The sequence below is a fragment of the Populus nigra genome, chromosome 13 (genome assembly GCF_951802175.1).
Source record: "Populus nigra chromosome 13, ddPopNigr1.1, whole genome shotgun sequence".
Taxonomy (NCBI): domain Eukaryota; kingdom Viridiplantae; phylum Streptophyta; class Magnoliopsida; order Malpighiales; family Salicaceae; genus Populus; species Populus nigra.
Window position 1 is genome coordinate 1,792,022 of NC_084864.1, and position 19,890 is coordinate 1,811,911.

Consider the following 19,890-nt stretch of genomic DNA (forward strand, 5'->3'; position numbering starts at 1 on the left):
TTCAAGTCAGAATCGATAATGTTTATCATTCTTGATTATTTGATACTGTATTTACAGCTAAATCAATCAATCAATCAATCAGCAAGGGATCTTCCATTTTCTGTGTCAACTATGCAAGCTATCAAATAAATATATCAGCATCATGAGATTCAAGCTTTGCTTGTTTCCTGTGAGGTATTTACAGGAAAATACTCTTTATTTTAGGGTTGCTTTGTTTCTGAAAACTTATACATGAAAAGTCTTTTTTCAATGAAGGTCAAGTAAATCTACATGACTGAGTAGCCTGGGCCACCTCCCCCTTCTGGCACTGTCCATTCAATGTTTTGCTTTGGGTCTTTGATATCACATGCCTGAAAATAATATCCAAGCAAAGTTAATGAAGAAACGAAGGAAGTTGAATCATCAAATTAGGCATTTGACAAGCACAACATTGATCCTTTTTTGGTTGAAGTTACCTCTTCAATGCTTACAGAAAAAAGAAAATTCATCACTTCAGCTTATAATGAGGGTTATCATTTCATATTTATAATTTATGATGGTTCCGGAGGCTGGAGGTAATTTCTAAGAGCTAGAAAATGGAACACTCAAAACAGACTGATAAAGGAAAAAAAGAAGAAGCTAGAAAATGGTCTAAACAATACCTTGCAATGCAGGCAATTCTGGGCATTGATCTGTAACTTCAGCTGACTGTTCTCATCGGAGACATACCTGTATTTCAAAGAAAGGTGAAAGGAATTATAACATATACAATCCATTTGAAAAAGGAAACCTAAAGTGCAGGCCATATCAAGAATGTGTATTACTCATATACACGAGCAGGACAATATCGTGACTCTGGTCCAGCATATTCTGGCAAATTCAGAGTCTCAGGAATCTTGGGGTCCTTCAAACGAAGATGAGCAGGCTGATCGTGGTCATGATTAGTGTTGCTCCTAAACAAGCAAAAAAAAAGAAGAAAGATTGTTATATAATTGCTGCCCCCTTTCTGGCATGGAAAAATTAAGACTCAAAGTTCTACTACTGAATAGATAACAAAAAAAGAACTTGACTTGCAAGAACCTCACCAAAAATTGAATATTTTTCTCAAATATGCATAGTATAGACCACATGGTATCAAAGAATCATCTCAACCTAAAAACTTAAGCTATTAGGTGAGGTTCAAGATATGATTTATATTATTCTCTAACACACCCTCTCAAGTGAAAGCTTTTTGGACTTGAAACTTGCACAGGCCCACACTACCTTGTGCTTAATTTTTATCAAATAAATAGGGATGATGAGATTTGAACTCGTGACCGCTTGGTCATCAAGGCTCTGATACCATGTCAAAGAACCATCTCAACCTAAAAGCTTAAGCTATTAAGTAAGGTTCAAGATATGATTTATATTATTCTCTAATACATGGATCTAACATTGCCAATCTATTCTATCAAGAGTTAAAATCTCTGTCCAAATATAAACTTTATCTTATAATAGAGCCTGTCATGACCATGTTGACAGGATTGATGGTCTTTTAGAACTCACACCCCTTAGCTATCTGATGTCAGTAATAACAGTCCCACTCTACTATTACAGTCTACAGTCTGCCAAGCCTGACAATTTTCTCAAGACTTTGAATAACCGAACCTCTTCATCAGTAACAATTATCAAAACTACTCGTATACATACATGCCAGAATCTTATTTCTTACCTTTGTAAACAGTGCAGAAAAACATTGCTTCTAAAGCCACTAAGTTTTCCACTCTTGTTTATGAAAATTGTTGATTAGTCTGACATATTATGCTAGTAATTCCAGCATGTCTCATTTTCTATCAGCGCACAAAGTGAAAAGGAGCAGAAGAAGAGGAAGGTTGGCTATTTAAAAGGAGGGCAGGGCCTTGGGCAAGTACTGAGTGACATTCGAGTAATGCTGGCTATTCAAGTTTTTCATAATTCAGACATGGAGAAGTGTGTCAATGAGAAAAGACAAGAAAAGGGAATTAGAAGGAAAAAGAAAAGGAGAAAAATGTGCTATAGGTTCCACATCAACGGAGCCCAAAGAAATGGGAACTTTATTACAATATGTTATTCCTTCCAGTCATAAGAAGTAGAGACCCTTCCCCTATGTATTATATTCATAGCATCCTAAAAATAAACACTTCACCACAAGTTCTTGTAATTAATTTAGAAATGCTACAAAAAACACATCCTCCATGAAAAGTCAACAATAATAGCATCCCCATGGTAACCATCCTGGAAAATGACAAGGCTATCCACCCAACAAAATTGAATGATAACTGAGCAGAATAATCAAAGTGTATATTTACAAACCTGTGGAGGGAGGTTGGCACATCAAAAGAAAAAACTCCATCAGGCTTTGGATATTCAATTGGAGAGTGTAACCGTGCAGCCTGAAAAATATGAGGGTTCATCAGTCAGCATTCAATTGTTCCATCTCTTACTCTTAGTCTATACTAAGAATTTATAGTGTTAGTTAAACTCAAAAATAATAAAAGAAAGAAAAGTGTTAACTTCCTCTTCACTCAGAGTCCACTTGCTCTTCACTCTTTTTGACAGATAGAACTGGGAGAGTAACTCCGCAGACATTTATTGAGCACATCATTAAAGCAAAAGTGATAATGCTGAAGCAACAAACTTATGATGGTCAAACTATATTCCCCATCTTTGCAGTGTTCGATTGCTGAAGAAATTAAAATATCATGTGTGATAGAACAAACTGTTTCCTAAGAAGTGTCTTCTTACATTTGTTGCCTCATGATCAGGTTTCCCATGTTTCAGCGTGAATGGGGACCTTCCTTTTAGTATGTAGCTGCCAGACAGAAAAATTCAGCTAAATGAGATTGCAAAGAAAAAATTATTACATAATTAGAATTTTTCAAAGGTCAAGCAGTCAAGCGATAAATGATTAAAGTACAAAACCAGTGAGGTGAAATCTTACCGTTCTAATGCACTAATGACCATTCCAGGAATAACCCCATATTCAAAAGCCTGCAGCGATAAAATCATATTTCAGAATGAATGAGTTCACTATATATGCAACTTAAACAAACACCCTTTCTTATTCACACAATCAAACTCCATATTACCAATATTTTTTGCACAATTAAGGGACCTTATTAATCATCGTGCACTGTATAAATACAGCCTTAAGCAGACTGAACATACAGTGGTTTCTCTAGTGTTTGACTAACAAACCGATAACAACTCAAAAAAGTGTTATATACTGTCTGCACGAGTCTATGTTATTTCATGCTATAGTAATATATGAAATAAATAATTTAGGTAACATATGTATGCTCAGTTGAGGTTCCTTCATCAATTAAAAGAGTCATATAAGTTAAGTACAGAGCTCACAATAGTAGACGGACCTATTTGTAGGTGAACAAACAGAACATTGTTTGGAAAGAAAAGAAGGGATTGAATTGGTGCACATACGGGTCGATAGTTTCGAGCCCGGTGGAGTTCATCCCATATCCAAGAACTCCCTAAAGTTTCCCAATATGATTTCAAGCTTGTGCCTTCCCTAAGAGAACCAAATGCTGCTTCTGCTGCTAGCATTCCTATATGAAGCAAGAAAGAAAAATAAATTAGACATTCACTGTTACCTAAAAGATGGATGGTAATATTCTGAAATCTCTGTTTCTCTTCTAGGAAAGTTGGTAACTAGATTCATAGTACAACCACAAATGGACATACTCTAGAAAGATCATCTATTTACTGTAACCTTTGAAGTAACTTGCCAGTCTAAAGTGTTCTAACAGTATTTAATTCAAACTTTGCATCATCACATGGTTCATTAAATTGATTAACATGCCCTAATCAGAACATACTTAAATAGGAAAGTTAGGTGAAGATAAGCCAAACTGTATGATTAATGCGATTGGTACCTGATTTCATTGCAGTGTGCGTTCCCTTTATTTTTGGTACATTTAAGAAACCAGCTGAACATCCAATAATTGCTCCTCCAGGGAAAACTGGATACGGAATGGACTGAAATTTAACTAGTATCATATTCTTATTGTATAGCATTTAATAATGGACAGAAGATGTTATGCCTCATATATCCATGAACAGTTTGATCAATGGTTTATGTGAACTTTTGGAATTGCATCCTTCCAAATTTACGTGTCAAACATGTACAACTTTCAAGAGATTTGTAAATCATTGTTTTTGGCACACAAAAATTGCATTTACTAACTGCAAATTGCAAGCTACCTATAAATTAGAGATTACCGACTCACCTGAATACCACCTTCATTTAAAGTGCGAGCCCCATATTGGATTACAGTTCCCCCTTCCAGAAGGGGTCTGATGGCAGGATGATGCTTAAATTTCTAAGAACAAAATCCAATAAGTGGAAATTGAGTAAGATTCCAAGAACTGGTGCTTCACGGATGAGCAAGTTAAAAACCAGAAATATAAGACAACATTTTTTGACTATTTTATAACACAAGCAACCCAGAGAAGCATTAAATGATATGATAACCTAGATCCATGTGCACATGCCCTACAAATAAAATGGGAGATATTGAATGCAAAGCTTGACAAAAGACCTGTAAATATGGTTCACCTGGAATTCCTCATAAGGGTTCAAGTAAGGATTGTGATAATTCAAAGCAACCACCAAACCGATTGAAACCTATTTGATCAATCAAGGTAAATATAATTACGAGCTTTAGTTATCAAAATAAATGGTGATAAATAGCTCCAAGGTTAGAAACTGTTGAAAGAAGGTGATAAATAGCTCCAAGGTGAGAAATTGTTAGAACAGTATTGTCAAATGATTTTTAAAACTTGAACAGCAATTACATTTTCAGGACAAAGAATGAAACAAAAATCTGGCAAGAAACGCAACACTCAAAAAACTCATCTTGTTTTTAGAGTTTGATTAAAACACGTTACCTGCCTATCTTTCATATGGTACAAAAATGACCCCCCATATGTTTTCTGATCCAAAGGCCATCCTATCGTGTGAAGAACAGCACCAGGTTTATGCTTACTCTCATCAATTTCCCAAACCTGATCGAACCAATCAAATAACAGATCAAAATAAATTAGATGAGTGAAAACGGCTTGATTAGACTTCATGTATGCCATTAAACCAAGAAAATTTCCTTCAGAAAATCCATCAATAACAATCAAAACATATTTGAAGGATACTATGAACTAAGCATGAAAACAAGGACAATTGCAACAACTATAATTTCATCAATATATCTAACCTTAGTGGCTATACAACTAGTGTGAGTGCTTTGTTACAATTCCTAGTGTAAACACAAGGAAAATTGACATTGTTGTGTCAAAGGGAAAGGACAAATAGAAATCTGAAAAGTTAAAAAAGGCAGTAGAACATAAAATTTGCTTGAAGATAGGTTACCTCTTTAATTCCTAAAGCATAAGTCTGATGTTGAGCATGCCCCTTCTCTCTCAATTTGTATTTTTTAATTAGTTTCTGTTAGAATGAATATGAGACCAGCCTTAGCATAATTATCAGCAGGTTAGCTCAGAAGTTTAACAGTGTCTACTACAGCTAAATACTTATTCCTACAAACCTCTGATAAAGATCCTCTACAACCTTCAGCTAGAAGCGTTACGCGACCTGCACGTTCACGTCACCCTTATAACCATTAATTAAACCATAGAAAACTTAATACTAGTCATTCTCGAGAAAAGAACATACTAGATTGAAGTCTGATATATGTGTAACAAATGAGCATTGATTAAATGGCCATCCGAGGTGTAAAAAAGGGCATTGAGGAAAATGATACGTTGGCTCTCATTTCATGGCTGTTTAAGAGGGAAAGGCAGCATAGACATCTTATTTTGTTGGAAGCTAAGAGTGGTCTGTGGCCTTATTGAAAAGAAAATCCAAAAGGGTAAAGTCATGTGTCCAGATTGGAATAGAAATACTCATAGGATGCATTATTAAATTCTATATGGTAATGCTAGAGGAGAAGAGGTAAGAAAGTACAATTTTTGTTCAATTCTTCATTGTTAACTGAAACTAAACACAGGAAATAGTACCCTGAAAAACCACCTTAGATCTGGTAAAATTTCAAGGATTTTAGATAACAGAGGGTGTCGGACCTTTCAGCTCTACACCACGTTGAAAAGTATCCTTCTTAGAACCATCTTTGGCAATTCCCATATCGTTAGTTCCAATGCCAACAACACTGTCATTTGCATCATATAAGATCTGGTAAAATTGCATAACTTGTAAAAACATTCCTGCAGTGATATAATTGTTGAGAAAAATACGAGAACCAAACTAACTGCACCTCACTTGCTGCAAAGCCAGGATATATCTCAACTCCAAATTCTTCAGCTTTTATCCCCATCCAACGCACTAATTGACTTAAACTGCATCAGAGGACCCACAATGACAATGAACTGACAGAGTAAAAAAAGAAGAGTTGCAGAGCAAGTACTAATTGTTGTAAAATAGAGACAAAGGAAGAGACAGTTTAGTCAGATATCTTAAGATGCAAAGTGTTAAGATGACCTAAAAGTTCTCGCAAGCCTGTAAGACTCTATTACATGACCAGCTGCCTTTCCAAAGAAGTGAACCAACAATGCAAACAGAATCAATTTCAAATTCAAGTCACGAAGTGGTTACTCCACAGAATTACAACCTCCTTTCTGGTATCGCAATCACATGCAGTGTGTCAATTAGGCTGCAATGACTCCACCATAGACTGATAATCAAACTTTAACAAAATTGTTCAGAAAGTCAGAAAAAAAAAACTTTATAACAATGGCATGAACAGTATAAGGCCCAGCCCAACAGAGAAACATCATATACATAAAAGATTATCAAGTGCTCAGTTTGACTATTTGTAAAACTGTTCTCAGGTAAATTGCATAAATTCTCAAGAATTCATTCATGATGCGAAGGAAACAAAGACAAAAGAAACAGGATTTGAAACCATTCAGAATCGTATAAAATCAGATTTGCATCATCACACAAATATTCCAGGCAAAACAGGAGGACATCACATTAATTACCTTATAACATAGTTCCCCTTGTTATCAAAAGGACATGGAAGAGAAAAGGCACGATCTTTCGTAAGAAACCAAAACTTGTCAGAAGATACAGGGACATTGATTGGTGCCTGCAAACCCAGATTGGCAAAGAATACATACAAGAATCAAAAGAGGTATGTGGTGGTGATACATTGTGCAATGCAATGATTCTACTTCAGTGTACTTTTTTAGCAACAGCTAAAAGCTTCACTACACAATTACTGCCAGATTTATACACCAAGCAAAATTTTTAAGAAAATAAAAGGGAATCATAAATATATCTGGAACCAAAATAAAGTCTGCTAGAAATATTACATATTCAATGAAAGTTTATTGCTAATTGAATCCTTCATCCAACTTGAAACACAAATCAACTACTTTTAATCAATGAAGAACCGGTAAGAAACATTAGCAGGATGAGGCTTCATTCTATATTTCCATCGTTAACTGTATGATTCTTGTATGTATTCTTGATTACAAATCTTATATCACATTAACCTTAAAAAAAATGGCAAGAATTGCAATGAATGCCATAGACAATCAATGAAAAATTACCTCTTCCTCTTTCCAATGCGGTAGAAGTTCATCCAGTGCTCGGGGCTCAAACACATTGCCGGATAAGATATGAGCACCTACAACCACATTGAATAACAAAAAAAAAAAAGAGCCATACAAATAAATAAAATCAAAGAAAAAGAATTAAATAAACTCATTTCGAAAGCTCTATTAACACTAATACAATCTCGAAAGCCAAAAATGCGACCGGCAATTTAGACAAATACCTACTTCCGGGCCTTTCTCAACAACACAAACCGATAAATCCACACCCTTTTCACTACACAACTGCTTCAATCTTATTGCAGCTGATAATCCAGCCGGTCCAGCACCAACAATCACAACATCATACTCTATAGACTCCCTTTGAGCTTCATTACTAAACCTCCTAACAAAACCTTGATTTTTATCAAAATTCCTCATTTTAGCACAACTTGGCCAAAGCCCATATGAAAAAACCCGGCTGAAGCATCCTTTTGAGGCTATAAGACTCCAGCTTTGATGGAAACAAGAAGACCAATCTGCAGAAATTGAGTGTTTTTGAGGTGATTTCAATGGATTGAACAAAGATTTAAGAGAATTGGACTTTGAACGAAGTGAAATGAGTCTCTGCATAATTTATTGATTGATTGATGGATAGAATGTGGTGATTGAGAAGCTAAGTTTGAATCTTTTTTATTGCACAGCTTGTTTGGTTAAGGATGATGAGCTGACGTCTCATGTTCATCTTTCCATGTTGGATGTGACACATGATGACAAATGGTGAACTTAAGGAGGATTTTTTTTTATTATTATAATATCCTCACATCATACTATACGCTTGAATAATTTTTTTAATTTTTATTTTTTTAATATATATTTATAAATTTTTATTTTATTATTTAATATTAAATTAATAATGCGGTGTATAATTATTTTAATATTTTATAAGGTTGTTCTAAAATCTAAATTCAAACTATAAATTTAAGGAGTTAATTTTTTTCTTTTCTAATTAGTTTTTTTTTTAATTTTATTTTTTAATATTAAATTAATAAGAAATTAGATTTCATAATTTATTTTGGTCTTTGTCTATGATATTATTTCTATTTCATGATTCGGGTCATGAATTTGACGAATTAATCCTGGTTGATTTGAGTTATTTTTATGTTTTTTTAATATTTATTTTTCAATTTTATTTTTTAACACTGAATTAATTAAGAAATGAATTTCATAATTTATTTTAATTTGTTTTCTATTGGGTTATCCTGATTTTATTACGGATTATAGATTTGACATGTTAACTCGAGTTGACTAAGATCATTTTTTTAATTGCTTTTTTTTTTACAGTTTCATCCTTCAACATTATATTTATTAGAGATTGAATTTTATAATTTATTTTCTATATAGTTATCATAATCTCATAAATTAATATATAGATTAACAAGTTAATTTGAGTTAACCAAAATCGATACAATATATTATTGTCTTTATTTTTATTAAAAAGATCTCACCTTAGATAATTATATTAAGTTAAATTATGTTTTTTCTAGTTATTTAGATTTTTTTAGACTTATTAAGATAACCAAGTCATATTGAATAAATTTTTACACAATTTATTTTCTACTAGAAAAATATTAACAATACTAATATATTATTTTTACATTAAAAAAAATTAATTCAATTTACAGCACAGCATGAGTGAATTACCTGGTCTTTATCTAAAGATTCTATGAATTAGATTCATCCATTCGATGAAATTAGACATGTGGAAGATAATTTTTGTAAGATATTAATTAATTAAAATTAAAGTTAAAAAAAAACTCATTAGAAAAGGGTTTTTCATTACCTCTCCTCACAAAATGCTATTAATTAAAATAATTCTTTATATTTTTTTCTTCAATCAATTAATTTTTATTCTATAATATTAAATTTATTTTTTTTATTGAGTGATTTCACTTTCATGACAAGAATTATAAGTTTGATGAGTTAACTTGGTTAATTCAAGTTTTTTTTTCTTAATTAACTATTTTTTTTAATTTCATCATTTAACATTGAGCTATTTGAGAATTATACTTCATGATTTGTTTTATTTGTTTTTTATTATATTATCCCGATTTTATGACATGATAATAGTGCTTTATGGGTTAACTCGAGTTATTTTTTATGTTTTTTAGTTGAATTTATTTTCTTCTAATTTTATAATTCAATATTGAGTTTGTTAAGAATTAAGTTTCATAATCTATTTTGATTTGCTTTCTGTAAGGATATCTTGTTCTCATGATTAAGGCCATAAATTTTGGTATTTTATCTCAATTAAATCAGGTTGTTTCTTTAATTTTTTTTCTATAAGGTTATCTCAATTTTACAATTCGAATCATGAATCCTTCAACATTGAATTTGGTTGTCCTCATCTCATATGATCCAAGTTGCGGGTTTGACAGGTTAACTTAGTTAACTAAGAATTTTTTTTAATTGATTTTTTTTCTTCTTTATCATTTAATATTGTATCTGATCAGAAATTGAGCTTTATTATTTGTTTTAACTTGTTTTTTTATTAGGTTATTTCAGCCTTATGACTAGGGAATAGTGTTTAACAAATTAACCTTTGTTGTCTTGACTCATTTTTTAATTAAAATTTTTATAAATTTTATCATTTAATATTGGGTCCGACATAGTTGACTGGGAATTGAGGTTTATAATTTATTTTGATTTATTTTTTATGAGGTTATCTCGGTCTCATGACCAACATAGCAGATTTGACAGGTTATCCCGGGTTAAATCAACTTATGACCCGAGTCAATCCAATATGTTGTTATTTTAATATTAAAAAAGATGTCATCTTAAAATCTTTTTTAGTGAAATTATATTTTTACAAATCGTTCAAATTGTTTTTAAATTCATAAATTCAACCCTTACACGGTTTAGATTTTTTCTTCATTAGAAAATAAAACAATAATAATATCTAAATATTTTTTATGCTAAGTTAAAAATTTAACCCGATCCCCGGTGGTTATTTTCTATTTATGTAGAGAATTAGTTATCTTGAGAGGAGAAGAAATAACCTGTGGTCTGAAGTTGTAGTTAAAAATCAATTTTCATTTGTATTATTTCGAGTCAATTTTTCGACAAAAAATGTGAACAAATCAATATCTACATCCAATTCCAATTGACTTTATGCAGCTAATTAATGGTTATTAAACTGGATTTATCTTAGCAAATTGATTCGAGAAACTTATAATTCAGAGCTTAATTATAGTCGGATTTTTAGTTAATGAAACAAAAACAAAATATTAACCCAACTAAATACTTTCTATCTAACTATGTTCTTAATAACTTCGTTCAAACAGGGCTTAAATGCTACTAGATCAACATGCAAGAAAAAAAAACTATAATTTCAATAAAAATTACTGACCAGTGACTCAATAACTCGGGCTTTTTCCCAGGTTTTTTCGTCGAACAATTTGACAAAACATATTGTTCACAAAGGGATGAATAATCTAAAAGAAAAAAAAACATTAAGGGGGTACAGAGCTAGGAAAGTGACAGAGGAGTCTGCAATTTGTTAAACCATTGCTAAATAAAGGAAAATCCAAATCAAAGGGAACATGCAGCACAGCACAGATGAACAAAATAACTATCAGGATTTGTGCTGTTGGTGCTAAGGATATGGGAGGGTAGCAATGTGGTTATGAGCCACTGTTCCAATCCACAGCTTCCCTTCTACTTCCCTGACTTCACTCACTAGCTTCATTACTTCACCCTTTGGATCCTCAAGAACTTCCAAGATCTCTCCATTCTCATTGAAGAGGGATACAACTGTGTACATCTTCATGCCCATCATCCTGGCTAAGTACCTCATTTGGATTGGCAACCGGAAATAAACACTCTTCATCCATGGATTCTGAGTAAGAACCTCCTGTGCTGCTGTCCTGCAGCAATCTATTGCAACCCAGAATTGGCCTCTATCATTAAGTCTTACGTTGTCCGGAAAACCAGGCAGGTTTGCGACAAGTTCCACCCTCCCGGTCTTCGGTCCTTCCAGCCAGTATTTCATTAGCCTGTGGCATTACCATACATGTTTTACAAAATGATCAAGCTTGTCATAACCTACTACTCATCATGCACTCATGTCCATGATGTTCATAGTGCAATCTTTGAATGGAGTACTAATTTGGTTTGTTTTAGTCGGTCGCTGAAACGATCGAATTGGATCATACAACATCTCAATATTTATGTCAGGATATTGAAATTTTTTGTTGAATTACAAGGATGTATGCACATTACCTGCAATTGGTAGTCTCGGTGAAGACAATGAAAGTTTGGTCCCTAGATAGTTGCACTCCATTTGGAAATGCTAGGCCATCCAATACTACATGAGTTGTTTTGGTAGGAGGGTCATATCTGAGAAGCCTACCAGTGGATTCTCCTTCCAACAATATGAAGAAATGGTCCCTGCAAAACAAATTCCTATCAACAGCTCCAAAATTGTACAGAAAGAGCCAAATCTTGTAAAAACAAATTCCATTTTTGTGTGCTCTTACACTCTGTCGTATCTCTTGCTGGTGTCAGTAAAGAAGATGGATCCATTCTTGTGTATATCAAGGTCATTTGCAAAGAGTATTGGGTCCCCTCCCAAATGAGTTGCCAAAGGAGTAGCAAGCCCTCCTTCAGGTCCAACTACCAGAAGGCCATAATAAGCATCAGCAATGTACAAATTCCCACTCTCTTTGTGGAACCTTAGACCCAGGGGGCGACCACACAGTTTCTCATGCTTCCATTGCTTAGATGTGGTCGAGTCAACTCCTCTAGCACAAAGTTTCTCAGACCTTTCAAAGCCAATTCGAAGAATAGTTAGTACATATCAGTAAGGAGATATTAAAAGAGAGAACAAATTCATGTTCCAGACTTCTTTGATTTGATTCACTAGCTTATTGATCTTAATTAATAACTTGATTAGAGAAAGTTTTCCCTCAACACAAGCTAATTACTTGGCAAAAACTCCAATTAAAAATGCCAAGAATTTTCGTATATCCAAGTTATAAATCATCTACATGAACTTGATGATCCTCTTGATTTGTTGAGATATGAAGTGGGTTAATTTCAAGGTAGATGAATACATATTCTCTCTGTTTTCATCAAGTCATTAATAGAACTCACCAGTTTGTGGTAACAAGTGCAAAGGTTTCCCATCCAACATCCTGTCCCATCCATCTCACAACGCGTCCATCGGCCAAACCAGCGTAAGGGCCTCGCCCCAGGCTGTCGAACTCCAACGATTCAGGGCCGAAAACTTCATCGACAAACTCCAAATTTCCGGACCCTAATCGACTTCTATTGTCTCTAGGCCAGTGTTCCATGACTTGCTTGTAAGGGGCAAGGTCATGCTTAAAAGGCTTGAAATCATGGTCTCCTAAAGGTCCCATTCTAAACGGATCCATTATAACAAAACTTATAGCTAGAGCAAGAACTAGGAGAAGTGGATGCTGCAACAAAGTCCCATCTCTTTGTGATCCTTTCTTCTCCATCTCGAGGAACTTGGTTCGATCGAGAGAATGTGTGTTGCGGTAAGGAAATATCTAGTGAGGGTGTAAATGGTGGATCGTGAGGACACAACTTAGTTGATTTTCATTTGTTAGGAAGTAGAGAGCATGCAGTGTTCGTGATTTCATTGAGTTCAGAAGTAGGTTGTCTGTTGTTGGCCATGTTATTTGCATTTCTTCTTATTGTTGACATAAAAACCAGAAATTATGATTTCCCTCTGGCAACTGAATAGAATTTTATCCATACATCTAATTCAATCGAAACATTCAAATGTAAGCATTGCCTCCATGAATGGAGTCTTTTTAACTAGTGATGAAAGTAAGTTGGCTGCATCTACAAGCAGTGCAATTTGTACAAAACAATTTTTATAGGACAACTGCAGAGGATAAGCCTCATCATGATAAAGCTTTTGGGTATCTTGTTTACTGTATTGGGACAAAAAATACAGAGATGATAGAGATAGATATGGCATATACTTCCTGTTTTGAAAATATAGAAATTTACTCAAAAACTATGAAAAAGACATTTACTTTTTGTTCCATTTCCATCTCTTTAATCAAATACGTTTCTGTTTTTTCTGTATTTGTCCCTGGTTTCCAAGAACTGAACAACTTTCAAATCCATCAACTAACATGTCAATTACTTGTATGTTATTTGAAACAATGAATGATCAGCATAAAAACAATAACCCATCTACTGATTTAAATATAGTACAGAGATCATATTGCAGCTGAAAAGGAATAGCAGGATGGATAGACATAGTTCCCATTCTCTAAGAAATCTATCACTTCAACATCCAATGGATGAATACCAGCATCTGATTTTGGAATCAAAGACAGGCAGTTTAGTCCAAGTTCCCTCAACAATGTGATTGATGCCAAGAACACAACAATTTTATGTGGTTCAGCAATCTTCTATGTCCAGGCCGAGCAGCCAATTTCATTATATAGAGAAAAAAACTACAATCTACGACAATGGAGGAGGAGCAACACCTCAACTTAACTCCCACTCTCTGTAATGGTCTCACATCTCTCTCTCTCTCTCTCTCTCTCTCTCTCTCTCTCTCTCTGCTGCTACAGCTACTGCTTGCTCTAATGCACTACATTGTGCTGCTTATTTTTTCTTGTTAATGCCTCTATTTATGGTGGAAATGGGGGAGCAACCATCCCCATTTCTAGCTCACCTCCACCTTTCCAGCCTAGCACCACTTTCCAGGTTGTCTTTGTCTCCATTTCTCAACACCGTACTCCATCACCATCATCCACGCCTCCGAAGATTTTGAATTTACAACACATCAACTACTAAAATAAAGGGAGTCTTCAAATAATCCTACATCTACCCTTGATTTATAATTACCTCGAAAATCCGGAGGCAATGAGAATAATCTGAATTTCTCAATTTCAAAATCAAAAGCACAAATTCGAATTGGAAGAAAGATACCGCAAGTTCTGATGAAAGCTCGGAACTTCATTCAAATGCAGCAGCCAGGTGTGACTAAATCCTCCTAATTAGATTGATCAAGAAAGTAGTTTTTTAAATTGCTTTTCACTTAAAAAACAATTTCTTTATATGTTTTTATGTACTTTTCTATTGTATCTGTCTTTTCTGCAGCAAAACAGAAACCAACTACTGCCTTAGTAACTCTTGTTCATCCCAGTTTAACTAAAAAAATCTGCAACACTATTACCTTCTCTCAACACATGCTGCGCAACACATTACCTGTCTCTCTTAATCAACAACTTAATGTATCAACGAGTAAATAGAAAGATGAGCAGGGTTAACATTATCACCCCGCGACAAATTAAAGGGCGGCTGGAAATAGGCTGTCTGGAGCTTGAGTGGCCTGCCGAAGGATGCAAAACACCGGCATTAAAGGCTTGCAGACCAGGTTGAGAGAGCAGCTATGAAATTAGCGAGAAAACACGCAGGAGAGAAGGAAAGGAGAAGGGCATATCGATCCGCACGTGACAAGGGGTATACAGTTCTAAACTTTACCAACCGAAAGTAATCGGTTGCTACTCGGTTGCAGTGCTATTTAGCAACGGAGCTTAATCATTTATACGTGCTATGCTGTTGAATATTTTTTTAAAAAATTTTAAAAACTATTTAAATATTATTGACATGTTATTCAAAACTCAAAAGGATTAAAAATTAGAAAGTCATCTTATGTAATAATTTGGCAAGTTCAACAGTAATATGGAAAATAATAAAAATATAATTTAATTAAAAATAATTTTAAAATAATATTTTTTTAATATTAAAAAATAAAATATTAGATCGACTCGGATTAACCTAAATTAATATATAAGTTTTATATCTAAGTTATAAAATCATGATATTCTAATACAAAATAAATAAAAAAATTTATTGAGCTAAATTCTCAATCAATTTAATGTTAAAAAATAAAATTAAAAAAAATCAATTAAAAAATAAAAAATAAAAAACTAAAGTCAACTCGGATTAATTTCTAAATCTGAATCATGAGACTGAGATAACCCAATAAAAAATAATAAAATAAATAATAAAATTTAATTTTCAAGTAATTTAAATGGTAAAAGATGAAATTGAAAAAAAAATCCAATTACAAAATAAAATAAAAAAATTTGAATCACTCGAGTTAATTCACAAAACTCATAACTTGAGTCATTCAATTATGGTAACATTATAAAAAATAAAGTAAAATAAATTATAAAATTTAATTTTTAATAAATATAATATTAAAAAATAAAAAAAATTATTCCTAATCAATATTTTACAAAAAAAAAAGAGAGAAGGAAATAGCGATTTCCTCTCTTCAATCATTTCTTGTTAATTTCGATTGCAAACTTCGGCAAATTAGTTTTTTTTAGTGAATTCGGTTCCAATTTTAATTGTCAACCCAATGTAGATTCTTAAAGTTAAAATTGAAAAAAAAATAAATTGTTGTCATTCGGTTGCAAATAAAAAAAATTAAAAAAAGGAACCTTTTCTTCCAAGCATTTACAGGATTATAAAAATATATTTATTTTGTGTTTCTTTCGCATTCCTCTGACTGCCTGTTCTTTATCTTTAAAGACTAACCAAACGCAAGGCGGTTAAGTCTCCTAATTAAAGAAAATAGGGAAAGACTTGAGAGCAAAAAAGCAATTCTATAGAATAATAGGGATGACATTGTAGTTTTTCCATGAAACAATGTACTTGAGATAATCAAAGTAGCCCGAGAGACGTGGAGCTTTTCTGATTGGTCAACAGCATTGACTGGTCAACAGCATTAAATCTGTCAGAAATTTACTTGGTACCGGTTTATCCGGTATCTCCTCCATGTCATAATCATCTCTCACTCTCAAAGCTAACTGCTTTAGCCAGTTTTCAGTAAATAACAAACGGAGCTAGTTTTCTTCGTAAGGAATATCAAAATCCATACAAACGAAAAGCAAACAACTTTTAACCTTTATTGAAGGCTGTCTTTGAAGCTTCCTTGTAAGACAAATCAAGCAGACAAAACCCTTTATGTATCTGTTTCTAATTTGGGTTTTTTTCAGAAATCTTGATTCTTTGAGTGACCCTTTGTCTTCTCCACAAAAAGGTTAGAACTTTGTGGTTTTAATTGCTTTTTTAGCTTAATTTCTTCGGTGTTTCTTTTGGCTTGTGGGATTTTAGTTATTGAGTGATTTATGTTTTTGGTTGCAAATCTGGTAGGATTTTGTAGCTGCCCTTTGTGGGTTTCTTGCTAAATTTACACTTGTGTAGATAATAGCATGTTTGTTTGTGTGGTTTTTTTTTTTTGTTTAAAGGTGGCTCTTTTGGTTTTGGTTATGGTTTTGATAATTTGTTAATTCTTTTTGCGGTTTTAGATGTAATTGGTGTAGTGTAGTTTACTTTCTTGGCATATGCTGTGGATTTTGGTTTGGTGGGGTTTCTTTGCTGGTTTCAATCATGTTGTTGTGTGTTTGGTTCATGTGAATTTGTTTTCATGAAAGCGAGGTAGATTTGGAAACATTTTTCCATGAAAACTGTGTTCATTTAACTATATGTACCAAAGCTTATCACTTATACGTGTTGATATATACGATGAATTATTAGTTCTTGATTATAAGATTTTTATTCAGGTCAATAAAAGCTCATAGAACAACCCCTTAAAGAAAATTTTGCAGTGCCTAATGTATGGAGATTCTTGACTCTGAAAATAGCAATATCTTTATCTGGTTATGTTTTGATGGGTTTGAGAGAGTAATGTTTAGCCATTTCAACGCATGTTTTGTTTTATGACGTGAGGGTGCTTTTTATCTTCATAGAGTTGGCAGGAGCATGTATAGAACTGTGCCACAGATTGCACATGTCTGATCTTTCCCATTATTGGTTTTGTTTTGTCACGTTTGGTTAATTGATATGTTTGGTCCAAACAGAGTCATATGGCCAGCCTCGGTGATGGGGAGCATCAATGGTTAGAGAGAGTAAAATCAGAGGGGGCTGTTCCTCTACTTGATCCAGATAATTGTTCAAATGGCTGGGCATCTCCACCTGGAGACTATTTCATGGTAAGAGGTCCAGAGTATTTGACAACTAAGACTAAAATCCCTGGTGGAGAATATCTTTTAAAGCCTCTTGGATTTGACTGGGTTAAAGGGTCTAATAAGATTTCAGAGGTTTTGAAGAATCGAAAAAACCGTGTGAGGAAGGTTATTGATGAAGAGTTTCCAGATGGTGATAAGCCTTTTGTTTGGGCATTTAATCTACAACTCCCTGGTAAGGACAACTATAGTGCTGTGGCGTATTTTGTAGCCACAGAGCCATTTCCTGAGGGATCTTTAGTTGATCAGTTCTTGAATGGTGATGATGGGTTTAGAAATTCAAGGCTTAAACTGATTGCCAACATTGTCAAAGGCCCCTGGATAGTAAGAAAGGCAGTCGGAGAGCAGGCTGTGTGCATTATTGGGCGTGCCCTTTCTTCCAAGTACTGTGTTGCAGAGAATTTCTTCGAAGTAGATGTGGATATCGGATCTTCAATGGTTGCAAGTGCAATAGTTCATTTGGCGTTTGGTTACATCTCAATGTTGACTGTTGACCTGGCTTTTCTCATCGAGGCTCAAAGTGATTCAGAGCTTCCAGAACGAATCTTAGGCGCTGTCAGATTTTCTGATCTAAACCCTGCTTGTGCTTCCTTATATGAACTGACATATGGAGGTACTGATAATTTGCAGTCCTCATTGCCGACCCGCTTATGGAAGTCAATTGGACAGGGGTTTTCTCAACTCCTTCATCCCATGCCAGGGGCTCAAGAAAATAGTTCTGTCTCTGGCACAACCCATGGTAATGAAACTTCTGAGCTCAAAGAGGGGAGTGAAGACACAAAGAAATGGTAAGAGTTGTGAATTGCAATTACCTTCATATTCTTACATTTGAATGAGTGAAGGTTTAGATTTTGGTCTGTTTCGGGCCATGTAAAAGTGAGCTCGCAAAAAAGATCTCAAGTTTTCAATAATATCTTTGGTTTGCATCACAAGAAGACTATTATAATGTCATGGTGCTTTTATCCATAGAATATCTGCCTTTTCAGAAATCAGATGGACAGGGATCTGGCATGTGTAATTAAACTCTTTGCATGCAACTTCTTCATTTGTATGTCATATTGACATGTGCTGATTGATGGTATTTAAACCAAGATGCACGCAATCTATTATTTGTTTCCATCATCTGGAGGTTGTTAACTTACAATACTTGTATAACATGCAAAACCATTCAATGCCTTAATCTCCAAATCTGTTCTCATGCCTGCCTTTCCTTTTCTAATACCAGTACTAGGGTTGTTCTTCCTTATGTTAATTATTGTTTTCCTGTCATTTTCTGTCTTGGTTGAGTATGCAAGTATTATCAATCACCACATTCTCAATCCTACTTCATAGTCCTTGCTTTGGAAAATTTTCCTCCTGATGAAAGTCCGTCATCAGTGTCCGTTCCCAAGACCATTTCCCTAATTTACAAAATCCGGTTACTCCAGAAGTTGGCTATATTCCCACACGTACCATGTCTCAATAACTGTGTCCAACTTATCCTGCGCCTCTTGTGCAATTAGTTAAAGATTGATTAAAGCTCTGAGATATTCTCTATAAAACTGAAGTGCAGAAACTTTATGTGACAGATTTTTTAAGGCTCTTGTTTATTATCAAATTTCTCTTAAGAATTGTTCCAGAGATTTCATTTCATGCATGTGATGCATTTGTAATGGTGCATAATCTATTCTTATAAAGTTATTTGCCTTGCTGGTTCTAAAATTATTAATTGACATCCATTTTTCTTTTAACCAATCAATGTGGTCGAGCATTGAACTAACTGTTATCCTTTGATGAACTGTAATATTTGCAGATGAATCAGATGCTCCTGGTGGACAGTGTATATGTGGGTGTTGGACAGTGTATATGTGCGTGCTGGAGTAGCTTAATCTAGAAGTCACAGAATGATTTAAGTGGTAACAAGTATCCAATGTTCACTGCATTCAACTGCTTGGTTGCTAGTCCTAGTCGTGCCATTTTATTCTTTCGATTTGTTGTAGTTATGAATATACTATATGGGCGAGCAGTCAATGAGTCATGTTATTTATTGGCAAGTATTAAAATTGTTGATAGCTTATTCTGATACATTTGTAATTCAAAAGTATTATTTCCACAAAAAGCCGAGTTGAATTTGCCAATTTCATTTCTGCTATTAACTTGGGGTTATGAGGAGATGATCGAGGCAGGAAAGTGTAGCCTTCCTTAGCAAGTTGGAATTGTGCCTCGATTAGCTTCAAGCTCGTCCACTGCCACAGGCTGTAAT

General features: G+C 34.0%; 3 protein-coding genes across 3 annotated transcripts; 1 reads left to right on the top strand and 2 right to left on the bottom strand.

The window, feature by feature from the left end:
• Window positions 1-96: 96 nt before the first annotated feature.
• On the bottom strand, window positions 97-8,337 carry LOC133671562 (electron transfer flavoprotein-ubiquinone oxidoreductase, mitochondrial). The gene is made up of 18 exons (XM_062092339.1): window positions 7,806-8,337; window positions 7,579-7,655; window positions 7,006-7,112; window positions 6,279-6,360; window positions 6,088-6,196; window positions 5,553-5,599; window positions 5,378-5,452; window positions 4,903-5,019; window positions 4,571-4,639; window positions 4,242-4,334; window positions 3,888-3,990; window positions 3,436-3,560; window positions 2,939-2,988; window positions 2,743-2,809; window positions 2,311-2,390; window positions 804-932; window positions 642-708; window positions 97-350 (listed from the first exon to the last, which is right to left on the bottom strand). The coding sequence occupies exons 1-18, from the start codon at window positions 8,191-8,193 to the stop codon at window positions 267-269; spliced, it is 1,869 nt and encodes a 622-aa protein (XP_061948323.1). The 5' UTR covers window positions 8,194-8,337; the 3' UTR covers window positions 97-266.
• Window positions 8,338-11,215: 2,878 nt separating this feature from the next.
• LOC133670938 (protein STRICTOSIDINE SYNTHASE-LIKE 13-like) lies at window positions 11,216-13,082 on the bottom strand. Its single transcript, XM_062091537.1, has 4 exons — window positions 12,715-13,082; window positions 12,099-12,383; window positions 11,842-12,009; window positions 11,216-11,615 (listed from the first exon to the last, which is right to left on the bottom strand). The coding sequence occupies exons 1-4, from the start codon at window positions 13,080-13,082 to the stop codon at window positions 11,216-11,218; spliced, it is 1,221 nt and encodes a 406-aa protein (XP_061947521.1).
• Window positions 13,083-16,430: 3,348 nt separating this feature from the next.
• Window positions 16,431-19,746, top strand: LOC133670440 (protein ENHANCED DISEASE RESISTANCE 2-like). The gene is made up of 3 exons (XM_062090936.1): window positions 16,431-16,663; window positions 17,484-18,436; window positions 19,441-19,746. Coding segments are annotated over exons 2-3 (948 nt in total). The 5' UTR covers window positions 16,431-16,663; window positions 17,484-17,489; the 3' UTR covers window positions 19,442-19,746.
• The last annotated feature ends 144 nt before the right edge of the window (window positions 19,747-19,890 follow it).